The 16,577-nt window shown below is 54.7% G+C and overlaps 1 protein-coding gene across 5 annotated transcripts; it reads right to left on the reverse strand.

Annotated features, from left to right (window-relative positions):
- Positions 1-2,143: 2,143 nt before the first annotated feature.
- Positions 2,144-16,093, reverse strand: Mknk2 (MAP kinase interacting serine/threonine kinase 2). 5 transcript variants are annotated; one of them, XM_013022809.1, is made up of 14 exons: positions 15,942-16,093; positions 15,637-15,771; positions 11,256-11,343; positions 11,028-11,129; positions 10,852-10,949; positions 8,469-8,548; positions 8,088-8,161; positions 7,759-7,863; positions 7,611-7,666; positions 7,410-7,505; positions 6,728-6,922; positions 5,738-5,902; positions 4,949-4,992; positions 2,144-4,590 (listed from the first exon to the last, which is right to left on the reverse strand). In XM_013022809.1, the coding sequence occupies exons 2-14, from the start codon at positions 15,685-15,687 to the stop codon at positions 4,350-4,352; spliced, it is 1,395 nt and encodes a 464-aa protein (XP_012878263.1). In that variant the 5' UTR covers positions 15,688-15,771; positions 15,942-16,093; the 3' UTR covers positions 2,144-4,349. The 5 variants fall into 5 exon arrangements, with proteins under 5 accessions (XP_012878263.1, XP_012878267.1, XP_012878265.1 ...); XM_013022813.1 differs by lacking the exon at positions 6,728-6,922 and having other exon boundaries at positions 15,942-16,078; XM_013022811.1 differs by lacking the exon at positions 15,942-16,093 and having other exon boundaries at positions 11,036-11,129; positions 11,256-11,383; positions 15,637-15,721.
- Between the last annotated feature and the right edge of the window lie 484 nt (positions 16,094-16,577).

Genomic DNA, 16,577 nt, shown 5'->3' on the forward strand with positions numbered 1-16,577 from the left:
TCAGTTACCCCCCCCTCTTTTTCCCCCCCAAGGTCCTGGGCTTTAACTGAAAGCCTGGGCACTCTCTTTGAGCTTTTTAGCTCCAGGCTAGCACTCTCACTTGAGCCACAATTCCACTTCTGCCTTTTTAGTGGTTAATTGGACATGAATTTCATGGCCTTTCCTGCCCAGACTGGCTTCGCTTCAAAATGGGATTCTCAGATCTCAGTCTCTTGAATAGCTATGATTCTAGGCTAGCTCAGATGTCCCTTTTCATGGGTCACTTCCTGAGGTGACCCCTGGAGCTCCAATTCCTGCCTAAGGGACTCTGTCAACAACAGATGTTGCAGGGTGTGGGGGGGGGAGGGGTGTTGGTATTGGGGCCTGGAATTGTTCTTGAGCTTTGGGCTCAAGGCTGGCATTCTACTACCTGAGCCCACACCTTCACTTCCAACTATTTATTTTCCAATGTTATTTATAAAGATGATGTACTGAGGGGTTTCCATTTCATAAGGTAGATAATGATTATGTTTCTCTTTGGACAATTGTCACTCCTTCCTTTGCCCTCTCCCAGTGTTTCCCATCTGTTCCTGCCCTACTTCCAACTTTTTGGTGTTTAATTGGAGATAAGAGTCTCATGGACTTTTCTGCCTGAGCTGGCTTTGAACTATGATCCTTAGATCTCAGCCTCCTGAGCAGGTAGGCATGAATAACCAACTCTCTGCTCCAGTTCTGATTTTACATGAGTTTGCTACACAGACACTGAGTGAAAGAGTAAATGGGTGGATGTCTGAGAACCAGCTCTGTCCACCTCCACCCTCCCTCCATCCTCAGGGCTTCTGATTGGCTTCCCTGTTCCTGTGCCTGGTGGTGGTGGTGGTAGTAGTTGTGTGTGTGTGTGTGTGTGTGTGTGTGTGTGTGTGGCATGGCTTCCACATGCCAAGTCGGCCTGCCCAGGTGGCATCCCGCCCTGCCCTGCCCTTCCAGGTCATGCGGCGACCGCTCCCTGGCTCCAGCCTCCTGCCAGGAACAGCTTGTCCTCTAAGCCGTTGCTCTAGATTTTATTTTTGTGGTTTTCTCTCAGCCTGCTGTGCCCGCCCCTTCCACGTCTGTCTTCCTCCAGAGTGGTAAGAAAACCCTGGAGCTGGAGAAACCTGGAGCCTTCAAAGGTCCAGTAACCAGGTCTAGCCAGTTTCCACCTGGGCAAATGTAGTCACCACCTGCCTGGTTGCTGGTGCTAGTGCTTGGTCTTACTCTCCTGAATGCCCCAGCTGGGCAGAGGTATGTGCATGCTGGATCTTGTCACATTAAAATCATGTCTAATCACATCATGGGCTAATTTTTTTGGAGTGTGTGGTGTGTGTGTGTAGGTCCTGAGACTTGAACTCAGGGCCTAGGCACTGTCCCTGAGCTTGCTTTGCTCAAGGTTGGTGCTCTACCACTTGAACCACAGATCCACTTCTAGCTTTTTAGTGTTTAATTGGAGAGTCTTAAGGACTTTTCTGTCTGAGCTATCTTCGAACTGAGATCCTGAGATCTCAGCCGCTCAAGTAGCTAGGGTCACAAGCAAAAGCCACCAGTACCTGGCTTATCTCAAACTGTTAGCTAAGAAAAAGCTGCCAGGGGGCTGGGAATGTGGCTCAGTAGTAGAGTGCTTGCCTAGCATGCAGGAAGCCCTGGATTCCATTCCTCAGTACCACATAAACAGGAAAAGCCAAAAGTGACACTGTGGCTCAAGTGGTATACTACTACTCATCTTGAGCAAAAGCAGCTCAGAGTCGGTGCCCAGGCCCTGAAGGAAAAAACCTGGGAGGCCCACTTTCCTTAGGATCCATACCCCCAGTGTGGTCTGCATGTCTCAAATACTGAGATTATTCCCACTTACTGCTTTTAGGGTTGTTTCTTCCTCCAGTATGTGAGGTCCTCCCCTTTGGGGGTGCTTGGCTGGAACCAGATGCCTTCTCTCAGACCCTGCTTCTCCCTTCCCAGTCCTGCCTTCTCTGACATGACATACCCTGCCCAGAATTCCTACTTGGCAAGAATCCCCTCCCCCCTCCCCGCCTCCGCCTGCCCCACAGGCCCTCTGGATCCTGCCTTGGCAGCTCACTTGTTTGCAGGCTTGTCCAGACCATTACAATCACAGAAAACCAAGAGCACACACAGGGCAGGTTTTTATGAGTTTTATTAAATCCTTACAAAACAGAATACAAAATTCTGGCGTTGGTGTAAAGGAACTTTCGAGCTCTATCAGTTCACCTGATACAATGGAGATAAAGTGCTTGGATGTCTTCGCCCCACTTAGGAAAAAAAAAAGTTTTTGTTTTTTTTAATCTGTTTGTGTGGCTTCTGAACCACTTTGTTATTGGCCGGTCCCTTCCCATGCACCGCCCAGTCATTCACAGTAAAGGCTCTAAGCAGTCCCCAGGTCAAAATGGTGAGGCGATAGAGGAGTAAAGAAAAATGACAACCTCCCACCTCTGGGGAAAAAAAGAAAACCCAAAGCTATTCCTTGTCGAGCCTTTTGGAGTAAGGTGGCCATGGGCACCTGCAGCAGGAAAGGTCCATTTGTTCTTTTATACAAAAAGGCAGAGAAATCCCCAGGTGCAAAACTCAGAATCACTGATGGGGGAAGAGATGGGGTGTGGCCAAGCAGCTCCAGCCCCACCAGGGGTCTTTGGAAAGGCCAGTACACACAGGAGGGTAGGGGGCCCAAGAGGAAAGGATCACCAGGCCACCAGACTGCAATAATCCTACAAGACCAAGGAGAGGGCTGAGATGGGTGGACAGACCTTTTCTGAACCCCCCTTCCCTCCCCCCCCCCACAAAGGCCCCTCCAACATTCAAGTATTCTTTTGAGATCAAGGAGGGGAGCAAATAAAATATTTTTTAAAAAACTCCCAAAACATTAAATGAGGCAAATCCTGACCAGTTTGAGGCCAGTGGGGGGGGGGGGTTACAATCCCTGCCCTGGAGACACCTGAGCAGACCTGGGGCTGGGGTGGGCGGTCCCCCTGACCAGCAGGGCCGTATACATGTAGAAAATGGGAATTGTATTGCATAGTAGTTCACGGCCAGGCCCAGGCGGTGGTATCCCCAAGCCCAGTGTCAGGCTGACCAGGCCTTGATGGAACTGGGGGAGAGTTAGCAAGGTCCCCCAGTAGACCATTCCAGCCTTTCCTGGGTGCCCCAAGGGTAGCTGAGGCAGTGGCAGCCCTTTTCCTGAAGGTGGGAACACCTAAATCGCTGCCCTTAGGGTTGGGAGCAGGAAAAGAGTCTAGAAACCTATGGGTCTGGCCCCAGCTCTGAGGATAAGGGAACCAAACAGAACTTCCAAATGCCAGACTCAGGATACGACCATGGTCAAGCTGAGCCCTGAGAAGGGGCACGTGGGTGCCCTGGGGTGGGAAGATACTCTGGGACCCCACATTGGCGGATGGGCACCTGTCCAGTGGCTCACCCATCTTGGAACCAGCTGGGGACAAGGCTACTATGGCAACCCTCTTGCTCCAACTTCAGTTCCTGGGGGAGTGGGGAGGGGGCAGCTTGTCCTATGTCAGTTGCAATTTAAGGTCCAGCCAGGCCATGTCCAGCAGGCAGGGGCCTGCTCACTGCTCAGACAGACCTGAGGGAAAGCCTCGATTGTCATCTTCTCACCAGGAAAGGGAAAATGGGCCAACCTGGGCCCAGGGCCTGGGGAGTCCAGCGGGTGGGCTATCATCCACCCTGCCTGCCAGGCCCTCCTTCCAGAGACAAGAACAAGAAGCTCCTGATCTGCCCAACCAGGGTGCTCTGGGTGTGAGGGATAAAGAGGCTACTGTTCTGTCACTAGGAGGAGAGACTGTCCCTGAAAATACTGAGGGCTGGGGAGGGGGGCATGGGAATGGTAACCCTGTAGCCCCCCCCCCATGCACTGGAAGACAGCAAGTTGGCTGGAGGTGGAAGGGGCAGACAGACATCAGGCAGGGTGCCAATGGCCGGGTGGAGCACTGAGACCTTCACAGTACAGGCGAGCATCTTGGGGCGTAGCAGGCACTCCCCCAGCCACACGCCCTCCACGCGCCCTCTGCTCTCCTTCTGGGCACTTACTTTGCTTTAAACACCATTAAAGGGGGGGGGGAAGGGAGCACAGAAACAAAAACAAGTTGGAAGAGGGATGGGGGAAAAGGAAAAAACCCAACAGCAAAAATCTGTTAAAAAACAACAACAACAACAACAACAAAAAACCCAACCCACGCCCCCTGGCTGACTTCAGTGCTTGGAAATGCAACCAGAGGGGAGGGCAGCCCCTGGTCCCCGCCACCATAGCTTAAAAATCTTAGATCTGACGGGGGAAGGGGGCGACCTATGTACAGGGGGCCAGAGAAGGGGGTTCACACATGGTCCCCCACGAGGACTACAGGGGCAGCAGACAGGCTGGCTCTCTGCCGCCGCTGGGCCAGCTTGGACTCAGAGGGTGGGGACAGCTGCAGGCAGCGTGAGGTAGCACGGATGACAACGGGCTGGCCTTGGCCCTGGGCCTCCTCGGCCGCATCTTCCTCACGTTGGGCCAGCTGCCGGTTCATGGCAATGGCCTCGGCTGCAAAGGATGTGAGGTCTTTGGCACAGCTGTTTCTGGAATAGGATAAGGTGGAAGATGGTCACCCACAATACATCCTTCCTTGCTGCCCAAGGAATTAGGATCTGCATAGTGCCCTGGACAAGGGCGGCAAGATCCCTCCCTATCACTTGGGCCCCTCTGGACACCAGGGCTCCCAATTGGGAGCTCTGTGGAGTCACATGGTACCAGGCCATACAAGTGCTTGGTGTCCTTTTCCCCATGAATACTTGTACATCTCAAAAAGGCTGAAGGGCCAGTTTAGTGGTGGAGCACATGCTTAGCACGTGGGAGACCCTGGGCTCCACCCCCAGCACCACAGAAAGAGAAGTCTAATCATGTAGCCCCCACCCCATCTCTGGAGGTGAGCCTTACCTCTGTAGGACCATGGGTGTGGGCAAGGTGTTCTCGGGGGCACACTGCAATGAGACAGCATAGCCAGGATTAGAGAGCATGCCAGTACACCCCAAAGAGCTAATTAGGAATGTGGCCAAGGGAAGCCGTAAATTTCCCCAGCCAATCTTCCCACCTGAGAGGCTGGGTGCAGATAGGGCCAGGGAACCTAAGCCACGCTGAGGATGGGAGCAGGACTGCAGCCCCGCTAATGGGGGGGATGATCCGGTGGACAGCTTCCAGTCCAAGTCCTCCCAGCCTCTATTCTCAAACAAGACTTGGATGTTTCCAGAAGGGGTCTGAAGCTGCCCTTGTCTGCGGTTCCAAGAGACCTCAGTTTTCTGCTATTAGGAAAGCTTGCTGCTTTTCCTGTAATCTCACTCCCTTGGGATGGCAGCTGAGCCTTCATAAGCCTGGGGAAATGTCCAGCCTTTCCCAGACAGACTGGCAGGCCAGAGGGTACGCTGGCCCTGCCCCTGAGGCTGGTTAGCACGTGCTACCTGCTGACCTCGCAACTCAGGCACAGGGACAGTGTGGTGGGGATTCTCTGGGCAGCCCCAACTGACTCTTAGGTAGACAGTGGGGATTTTAGCTGCCCTCATAGCTCAGGGCTATGCCCTGGCACTGTAAGCCTGCAGTGGCTCCTGGAGATCTACACCTAGGCTTGCTGTTATCTGGGGTGCACACTTCATCTGCTGGAGTGCCCACAGACTTGCAATAGTTGGAGGGAGAGGGGCATCCCCCTCTTCTTATAGGCATGCTGGGGCTTACCCCCTGCACCCAGGGGTGCTGCAGGACTTGGGCAGCACTCAGCCTCTGCTTGGCATCACGGACGAGCAGCTTGGAGATGAGGTCTTTGGCAGCAAAGGAGATGTGAGCCCAGTCCTTGTCGGGGAATTCATACTTGCCCTCCTGGATGCTCTCAAACAGCATGTTCTAGGGGTAGGATGTAGAGGAGTCAGTGAGCTTGCAAGGCCATGGCCACATCCCCTGCAACCTTCCCCGCCGCCCCCGCCCCGAGGGAAGACCTGGATACCACTGACTGCCAGGGACTCCCAGACCTGACTAGGTAACCCTAACTTATGACCTGGCTCACATGTAGAAAGGGATGTGAAACCTGCCATCCAGAATATAGGGTGTTGAGGGTAAGGGGAAGCTGGAGGGGCCAGGGTCCTGGGACCAGCTGACGGGTCTGGTGGCTCTGGAGGACACAAAAAGGCAGGAGCTGGGTATTGGTGGCTCATGCCTGTAACCCTAGCTACTCTGGAGATTGATATCTAAGGACCAAAATTCAAGGCTGGTCCAGGCAGGAAAGTCTTATCTCCAATTAACCACCAAAAAGCAAAAGTAGAGATGTGGCTCAAGTGGTAGAGCTTTACCCTTAGAGCAAAAAGATTCAAGACAATGCTCAGGCCTGAGGTCAAGCCTAGGACCAGTGCCACACCCCCCCCACTCCACCCCCCTCAAAAAAAGAATAAAAGAGGTATGTGTGGGGAGGTATCCAGAGTTGACTTTGAAAACATTGCCCACGTGGCTCGATGTTTAAAAAGGGAGCTCAGCAGCCTGGCTCCAGGGAGATGCAAGTCATGAATGCTAAGTTCACACTGTGCACAGTCATCCTGAACCACCTCTTGACCTGTGTGTCCCTTGACCTGTGTGCTTTCTCCCCTGGTCTTCGGAACTCTGGAAGGAGGTCTCGCACTGCCCTGTGGACGCTGGCCCCTCTGGGGAGGTTAGGTTAGCACCAGGGTGGGAATGCACCTGGCAGGCAGGGCAGGCCTCCCCTCGGTCCCAGCCACAGTCACTGCCACAGTGGCCCACAAAGGGTGGATAGCCACTGAGCAGGATGTAGAGAATGACCCCCAGGCTCCACAGGTCACAGCGTTTGTCGTAGATGCTGGCTTCCTCGCTGAAGGCCTCCACCACCTCTGGGGCCATGTACTCCGCGGAGCCACACTGCGGGCCAGGAAGGTGAGGTCAGCCTAGGCCCACTGCAGCTCAGCAACAGTAGCCTCCCCATCTCTGCTAATTGGGCCATTAAGAGCAGCTACCAGACCTGTTCCCACCCACTCATCAGGTACATGGAACTCAAGCCAAAAACCCACTAGCTCCACCCTCATATTCAGCTTGACCTGTTAAGTGGATGCAAGGAATCTGACTCTTCCATCCCCCTCCCAGTTTGAACCTGCCTCCACTCTCATCTTCACCACTGCAATCAGTATTTGCTGCTGGGTTCCAGCCCTGTCCAATCAGGAGGTGCTAAGAACCCATTCCCCACTCTCCACCCAGCCAATCCAAAGCTATTGCTAAGTGGAAGCAGAAGTTCCCCAGGTCAGAGTTGCAGAGCCTGCACAAGTATCTCAAAGTCACGTAAGCATGGCCTGGGTCTATCCAGCCTCTCCCTGCACCCCTCTGTGGCTGTCTCTGGCCCTGCAGCCCTCACCGGTGTGAGCAGCTCTGGGGTAGAGATGGGGGAGCAGTCTCCATTGAGTTTGATGCCGCTGCCCAAGTCGAAGTCACAGATCTTCACTGGGGACACCTGGAGGGTCAGCAGGGGGCTGTGGAAGGGGTCCAGCCCTGGGGCCTATGGAGGGACACTCCTAAGGGTGACCCACCTGGGCCTGGGGCAGGTTATCTGCCTCACCTGGTTGGGGTGTTCACAGAGGATGTTCTCCGGCTTTAGGTCCCTATGGGCGATGCCTGGGGGAAACAGAGCAGGGGGTTAGGCATGGAAGCATCTCTAAGAATCCTGGTTAGGTGGGCTGCACATCCTGGCTGGCCCCACAACCTACCTTTGTTGTGTAGGAAGTCCAAGGCACTGGCCACATCCTGCACCACGACGCTGGCCTCCAGCTCATTAAAGTGCCGCCGCTTGTGGATGTGGCTCAGGATGGAGCCTAGAGCAAAATGTGGTGAGAACACTAGTCACCCCCAGGGTCCAGGGCTCATCCAGTGCTCATGTCTACCCTGGCAGGAAATCTACTAGGTTCCTTGGGTCCATCCCACAAGCCCCCTCCTGAGTCTGAAAGGTCCTTTCAGGTGGCTCTGAGCTGCAATGCCACGAGGACCCAGCTGAAAATGTCTCCCTCACCCCTACCCCTCACCAGGAGCCCCTACCCACCACCACGCATCTTCTCAAACACCAGGTAGAAACGGTCCTCCTCCTCGAAGAATTCAATCAGCTCTAGAACATTCCTATAGATGGGGTAGGGGCAGGAGAAGAGCTGAGGTTTTCTGAGGCTTCTATGTGTACCTGCTTGCTGTCCAGCCTAGGAAGTGCAACCCTACCTACGCCATCTGCCCATAGGAAGGCAAGGACTTGGGACCGTGGGCCCACTTTCACCCAGCCCATCTGGAACTGCCAGTTGCCCACTACTGAGCCCACCCACAACACCCAGCTGAGCCTGGCCAGCATTCTGCTGGGTAATGTGGCACTCAAGCCCATTCATCCATGGAAAGATGGCTTGGGGCCCAGCACTGTGGCCGGAGTAGGTCACCTTACCTGTGTCCCTGGCACTGGTACAGCATCTCCACCTCCCGGAAAACCCTGCTGCGGATGTGGCCTGGCTGCTTCTCAATGATCTGGAATAGGCGGGAGACAGGACATCACCCAGGTCAGCAGCACCCACTCACAACCCAAAAGAGGCAGAAGATACTGCCCCCAGCCCCTGATTTTCCCTGGACTCCGCCTGCAATTCCACTGTCTAAGCTTCTACTTTTCAACTTGAGAAAAAGCAGGGCTTTCCTACTGGGGCCTGGAATTTGCTGAAGTCAGAACTGAGGTGTCAGTACAAGCAGGGGGCACTATGCCTCCCTGGCAGCAGCACCAGCCAGGGAAGGGAAAGCAAGAGATGATAAGGCAGTCAGGCAGCTCACCACCCTCCCCCATCCTGGAGAGTTTGTGCTCCCTCCCCACAGGGCCCTAGCCAGCTTTGCTTTCAGAGTAGGAGACAGGCCTCTAAGCTCTCCCCAGGCCCAGGCTAGGATGTTCTTTCCAGGGATGTTCATGCTAGCCCTCACCTGGTGGGTCAGAGGCCAGTGACTACTATTTTAGTCTGTGTGTGGGGTCCCCACTGCCTAGATACTGTCCTGTGTGGCCTGTGACAAACACAGCTGTCCCAGAAAGGGAACTTGTAAGATACCCTCTCATGAAGCCTCTGCTGAAAGCCGAAGCTGGAGTGCTCTGAATAGTTCTGGATAAAAGTGAACCCCATCATGATCCTGAGGAGAGTGGGCACCACAGACAGGGGCAGAGACCCCTGACAGCATTGCTCAACCCCATAGTACTGTGGCTGTCCTGCTCACCCAGTCTGGCTCTCCTCTACCTCCTAGTCTCCCAAATTCAGGCGAAGTCTTCCCACTAGCATCACACTTCAATGTCACTGAGACAGATCTCCAGATTCTAGCACTGACTATGCCAAGTTACAACAAGGTGACAATGAAGCCACACAGGGTGACTCAGTTTCTGTCAAACCAGGTCTCAGGAAGCAAGGTTCCCCTAAAGGGTCACTAGGAGCAAAGTGCTAAGATGGAAGCCTGTCCTGCATGTCTAATTTTCTGGTACCTTGGCCTAGGGGACTAGGATGACAAGGCTCCTTGAGGACAGGGACCAGCCATTCAGACCTAGCCTCTCTTACTGTCCACATGACGAGACTCTACTTCTCTTCCTCCTGTCACACTAAGATGCAGGAGCCATGAGCCAGGCCTGGACAGTTAATTAACCAGGGCCTACAGGCCTCTAGCCAACCCCACTCACCAGGGGGCACTTGCCCTCCTGCCTGGGCCGCCAGCCCTCTAGCAGCACCATCCAGCTTGGAACTGGATGTAGGGTCACGAGGGAAACCTGGATGGCTTCTCAGAACACAGAGCTGTGGCACACTAGGTCCTTTTCAGGGCTCCAGTTCCAGATTGTTACACATACCCGGGGCACAGAGGGTACATACACGGATGGACAGGAAGACATAAGATGGCTTCATGGGGCTGGAAAGGCGGCTCAGTGGTAGAGTGCTTGCCTCGCATGCATGAAGCCCTGGGCTTGATTCCTCAGCACCACACACACCCACAAAAAGCCAGAAGTGGTGCTGTGGCTCAAGTGGTAGAGTGCTAGCCTTGAGCAAAAGAAGCTCAGGCACAGTGCCCAGGCCCAGAGTCCAAGCCCCAGGACTAGGGGGAGGAAAAAAAAAAAAAATGCCTTCACGGGCCTGTACTGGTTTTCTCAAATTTGCAGCTCCCTCTGAGGCTTACATATGACACCACTGCTTTATTTATTTATTTTTTGCTGGTTCTGGCATTTAAACTCAGGGTCTGGACATTGCTAGTGCTCCACCACTTGAGCTACAGCTCTACTCCAGGCTTTTTGGTGGTTAATCAGAGATAAGAGTCTCATGGACTTTGAACTGTAGTCTGCAGATCTAGCCTCCTCAGTACCTATGATTACAGGTGTGAACCACCAGAGCCCAACTTGACACCACTGTTTTTGGTTTTATTTTCTGAGACAGGGTCTAGCTCTGTTTTCCAAGTACTGTGATTATAAGTTTATCCCACATTACTTGATGACATTGCCTTTTGGTCCCTGAAAGCAATCCTCTAAGTAACTGTCTTCCTCAGACTAAAGAAACTCAGAGCTAGGACACAACCTGAAAGACTCAGCAGGCCAGCTCAGCTTCTAATCAGCTGTCAACAGCCACAGGTCCTTGGCCACTGTGTATGGGATAGACAGGGGCCAGAGAAAATGGTCACTTCCCGCTGAGACTTGGGGCTTGGCAGAGTTGACCTGCATTCATGGGGTAGCCTGAGTCACCAGGCCTGGGGCCATTTTTAGACACTGGTTTTCCCCAGCTGTTGTGTAGGAGCTTGAATGCCACCCTGGTGACAGGATAGCTCACCTTGACAGCATACTCATGGTTGGTGATGAGGTTGACACAGGTCTGCACGCGGGCATGGGCTCCTTCCCCAAGCACATCCTCCTGCAGCTGGTAGACATCTAAGAGGCATAGGGAAGGGGTGAGGAGGCAGAGCCCAGTACTATCTCCCTGATACCCCAACCTGCAACCCCGCTCACCTTCGAACCTGCCTGAGAAGCTGTCTGTGGCACGACATCGCTTTTTCTTCCGGCCTCTCTTCTTTGCATCTGGGATGTCAATAGGCTGGCTTGCAGGCATGTCTAGGGCGGGGGAGTGCACAGGCTCAGGATTTGCTGCCCAGCCTAGCCTAGCTTCCCATGGAACCCCACCCTCCCCCTCTGCCAAGAGAACCCTGGGCACCACACCCCTCCCCCTCAGGCCCTCACCAGGGCGGGCCTCGCACTGTGGGCTGAAGTCTGCTTCACGGTGGTGGGCCGGGTCTAGGGAGAAGGCCAGCTCGAAAGGATTCTGCCCCTGCAGGTTAGGAGAGGGCTGTGAGGCTCAGCCTGTCAGGCTAGGCCCCAACACACAGAATCAGGAAGCAGGGGACTCCACCTTCACCACACCAAGTAGGTGGCTTTCAATGTGGGTAGTGTCCTAAGTCCTTAGCAGGGCACTGGTCAGAAATAGTATCTCCTGGGGTCTATGGGTTCCATTATCCAGGGGTTTCCCCAGGAGACACTGAGCATGTAGGGGGCCATTACAACTGTCATATGCTTCATGTTCTGAGCATGGAGTGGGTGAAGGCCAGGGATGCTGCTCCATATCCTTTAGTGCCAAGGTCACTTCCCAGTATGTCCACCATGAGAAAAATGACTTTTTTTTTTTTTTGCCAGTCCTAGGGCTTAAACTCAGGGCCTGGGCACTGTACTTGAGCAGTTTTGCTCAAGGCTAATGCATTACCATTTGAGCCACACCTCTATTTCCAGCTTTTTTGGTAGTTAATTAGAAAGAAGAGTATCACAGACATTCCTGCCTGGGATGGCTTCAAACCTCAATCTTCAGACCTCAGCCTCCTGAGTAGCTAGAATTATAGATGAGCCATCTAGAAACCTGTGCCCAGCTAGAAACCTGACTTTCTACTTCTAGCCCAGGACTGAGTAATGAAAGGGACACAGCTTGGGTCTCAGTGAGCTATGTACAGAAAGGAGACAGCCTCTGAGGCCCGATGATCTCAGGACTGGGATGTGGCGAGGCAGCAGCCTTCAGGCAGGGCTGCCAATCTGCTTTCCCATGGCCTCCTGGACTGCCCTACATGGATGACACTGCAAGCAGCCCATGGCCTTTAGGATCTTGGTTTCCCTCTGAACTGGGGCTCCTTCTCCTCCCTGTAAATAGCTTGCTCTTGCTCTTTCCTTGTTTAGAGGATCTGTGATAACCATGCTTGGTGTTCTGGAAGGCCACAGAGATGAGAGTCACCTGCTTTCACAGGTATGCGGTGTCCCATGATCACCACCTGCTTTGTGCATCCAAGCCCTCCTCCTAAGAACACAGAATTGATCCTACAGCAGTTACCAGAGCACACAGAGCATCGTACTTGATGGTGGCCAGAGACTAGCTATGTCACTCCTAGCTCCAGTACTGTGGGTCACCCCTGGAGCTCCTCCAGATCCTGAACTGCTAACTAAGACAACCATTTGGTTCTAGTTCATGCCTAGAGCTTAGGTAGGTAACAAAGCAACACAGGGTATGAAGGAGGGTTTGAGATCCTGAACAGGAAAAGATGGAGGCTGAAAATCAAGAGAAAATTTTTCCTGGCCCTGAACAGAAGAATGCTGAAATAAATATATTTCCACAAACAAATGGACATACTGGGCTGAGACTGTCTGCCTGAGGGAGTGGGGGCCTTGAGAGCTGGGCACAGAGCTATAGCAGAGTAAGCCAGGGAACCTGGACATCTAGGAGAGCCATCTAACAGAGAAGCCCCCTCTAGGAGACCCTAAGGAGAGCAGAAGGCACCAGTCAATGGGTTGATCCCAGAGGGGAGGCCAGCAGGAATGAAAGGCAGTCTAGGCCCTCCCTACCTCCTCACTGCACTGCCCTGGCAGATAGTTGCTAGGAGCCTGGCAGAGAAGGAACCCCAGTCAACCAAGCAGAGAAGCATGCACACCTAGTGCTCAGATAAGGCACCCTGTCCAGAACCCCAGGGTAACAACCATACAAGGCAGGTGACTAGGAGAAAGGGTGGGCATGAGGCTTGAGATCTTCAGCTGCCTCCAACTCTAGGAATCTCTTAAGGATGAAAAGGGCTAAGAGGCCACTGGGCCCAGTCTGAGCTTCTAGCCTTATCCAGTCACTGTCTATTTATGCTGTCACAGCCTTCAACAAAGAAAGGCTGAGACAGATGGGGCAGTCATTAAGGAAGTCAATGAAAAGACAGATCTACAGGGGCCAGGGCACCAGGCCTGGTCACCCTCACCCACAGGGATTTTCGGTCCTATCTTGGATCCTCCTCTTTAGAACCTTAAAAATAAATAAATATTAGGAGGTTTGCCCAGGTGCCCATGGCTCACACCTGTAATCCTAGCTACTCAGGAGGCTGAGTTTGTTTTTTTTTTTTTTTTTTTTGCCATCCTGGGGCTTGAACTGAGGGCCTGGGCTCTGTCCCTGAACCTCTCTGTGCTCAAGGCTAGTGCTCTACCACTTGAGCCACAGCACCACTTTGGCCTTTTCTTTTTATGTGGTACCAAGGAATTGAACCCAGGGGTTCATGCATGCTAGACAAGCACTCTACCACTAAGCCACATTCCCAACCTCAGGAGGCTGAGCTCTGAGAATTGCAGCTCAAAGCTAGCCTAGGCAGAAAAGTCCCCATTAGACTCTTATCTCCAACTTAACAACAATGAACAACTCAAAAACTGGAAGTGGCACTGTGGTTCAAGTGGTAGAGTGCTATCTTTGAGCACAAGCAGTCTCAGAGACAGCCTCCAGACCCTGAGTTCAAGCTCCAAAACTGACAAAAAAAATTAGGAAGCTTAAGAGAGGCATGGGTCAAGTGGCAGAGTGCCAGCTCTGAATGCAAAAAGCAAGCAAGAGCATGAGGCCCTGCATTCAAGCTCTAGTACTGGTGCATGCATGCACATGTGTGTATATACACACAGAGATATACACACCCACAAACACAAAATAGGGTATGGATTGGTAGCAGAGCATTCATCTAGCACTTAGTGTGTTTGAGGTTCTGGGTTTCATCCCCCCAAACCAAAATAACAATTAAATAAATGGAAAATAAACCCAGGAGACCTGGCAAATGTGATTCTCTGCTATGTTGCAGTCTGTTCCAAGAAAACAGCCATGTGTGTGTGGGGGGGGATGGTTGGGGGAATCCTGGGAGGAGAGTCCTTGAATGATGGGCCCCTAGCCACCTGGAGGGCAGTCTCCTGGCCAGGACCTCTGTCCATTCCCCCTCTTGCCTCCCTGATGCATTCCCACTGTCCAGACACAGCTATGCGTAGGCCATGCCGAGGCCAGCCTGCAGTCAATCCGAAACAGTGTGGGTAGCCTAGTCCCAGCCTGCCCTGGGTCTGGCTGTGGGCCTTGAGTCAGCAGGCCCTGGCAGGAGGTGGCTGGAACCATCCAGAAAACTCGGGTTTGCTTTGGCTATCTCACTGGCCCCATGCTGGCCCTATACACTGACCCTGTCTTAGCTTCCACCCAGCTCCAAGAAAGACCACTGTAAGTGACCTCTCAGATCCACCCCTCTTAAGCCCCAGCCCCTACATGCTGCTGGCCAAGGCATGGCTACCCTAGGAGAAACAGGGATGACAGGCATGTAGAGAAGGGGTGGGGCAACTGGCTGGAGACACTGGCTGGACAGGCCTGGGAATTCTTCTCTAGGCACTACACACTTCTCCCACACTGATGTGGGTGAATGTGTACACTACACACACACATACACACACACTCTCATACATACACACAAGTCCTGCCTTCTCTGTAAGAGGGCAACAGGTCCCTGCCCCCAAGGAAGCCCAGGGAAGCCATTACATAACCCAGCCTGTCGGGTGGGGCAGTCAAGCTGACATCACTGCGTCCCCAGGGCCAGGCCCCGCGGGGGCTTTAAGCCCAAGCACCTGCCGTTTTCACCGCCCCAAGATTCACTCATCTGAGACCAGGAATCAGCAGTCACAAGCCTCTGCAGAAACTTCCCACTCAGACAGGAAATAGCACTTTGGGCCTGAGGTATCTGGGGAGGGGCATTCAATCACTCCCCAGGCCACCAGGGGGTGAGAGTCAGGGGACCAACCTCGCCAAGGATTCCTGAAAGTAAGTCCCCACAAGCCAAAGGGGCGGACAGGGCTGGGGCCTGTTGATCCCTCCCCAAACAGGGCACAACCAGCTGGGGCTTGCAGGGAAACGAGGGCCTCCCCAGACATTGCTGGAGGAGGGAATCACACAGAGCACAGGAGATTGGACTGTGGCCTAGTGAGACCCCCCTCCCCCCGCCCCCCTTACACCAGCACACACATGGCTGGGGCATGTAGAGGAGCTACACAGCTCCTGGCAGAAGGGGGGGGGGGCTCCGAGGCCCGACTGGGGTTCCTGGAGATTTCACAGGCCAGAGCTGGAGACAGGGCTGCGGCTTTCTGACCCCTCCCTCTCAGCGCACACCCGGCTGGGACAGTCCCAGGAACAGGCGGGCGGGGGAGGGGAGGGGGGAGGAGGCGGGCTACACGAGCCTCCTCTGGGACGGGCTCTGGTCCCCCCACACGGGCCACTTTGGTGGTCCAGTCCCGCAGCAGCCCTTCAACACAGACAGGCCCTCACCTTGAACGAACGGTGGAAGCCCTGAAGTTCGGCTGTTTTCTTCTGCACCATCTTCTGTCCGGGCCCCGCCAGCGGGGGAGGGGACGCAGGGCCCGGGGGGCGGCCCGGGGGCGGGGGGCGGCCGGGGAGGCGACCCTTGGGGCAGACCAGACAAAGAGAGAGGGCGGTGAGCGGCGGCGGCTAGCCTGCGGGGAGCGCGGCCCCGAGCAGGCGGCGAGGGTTCCGGTGGGGCCCGCTCTCCACACACAGCCCGGGGTCGGCGCCGGGAGGGGGGGAGGGGGGAGCCCCGGGGGAGGAGAGCTCACCGAGATCGGGCTCGGGCCGGGGCCGCAATGCCGCCTCCGCCCGACGTCGCACAGCCCGGACCCCGCTCCGCGGACCGCGCGGGGAACAGCGCCGCCACCGCCGCCACCTCCGCGGACTCCTCTGCCAGGGCTACTGCTGCCGCCGCCGAGAGGAGCCGGGCGCGTCGCCGCTGCCGCCGTTTTTATAGACCCGGCCCTGGCTTCGCCCCGCCCCCCGACGCAGCCCCGGCCCTGGCCACGCCCCCTATGAGCGGCAGGAGGCGGAGCCTGAGGGGCGCTCGGGACGCAGTGTGAGGCTGCGCGTTCTGGGTCCGGGAAGACCGTCTTGCGCCTGCGCAGTAGGGCATACGGGGCTCCGGCTACCCATTTCTAGTATCCATCCGGCGGGAGGTGTGGGCGGGCTTGGGCGGGTTCTTGGGGCTTCCCGAGGCTCGGGGATCTGCGGAACTATGACCACGAGTCCTTGCAGGACAAGACCCCCTAGCCTGACTCCTGCGGCCTAAGATACTGATGCCCTTAGACCATGCACCTCAGAACGTTTTGAGACCCATTTCCTCCCTCCTTTTTAATGCAGGATGAGGACACCACGGCCTACATCCTGCCTCTTGCCTAGGGAACAGGAATGCCTCCAGGAAG

This window comes from Dipodomys ordii, unplaced genomic scaffold, assembly GCF_000151885.1.
Source record: "Dipodomys ordii isolate 6190 unplaced genomic scaffold, Dord_2.0 Scaffold64, whole genome shotgun sequence".
NCBI classification, from domain to species: Eukaryota; Metazoa; Chordata; class Mammalia; order Rodentia; family Heteromyidae; genus Dipodomys; species Dipodomys ordii.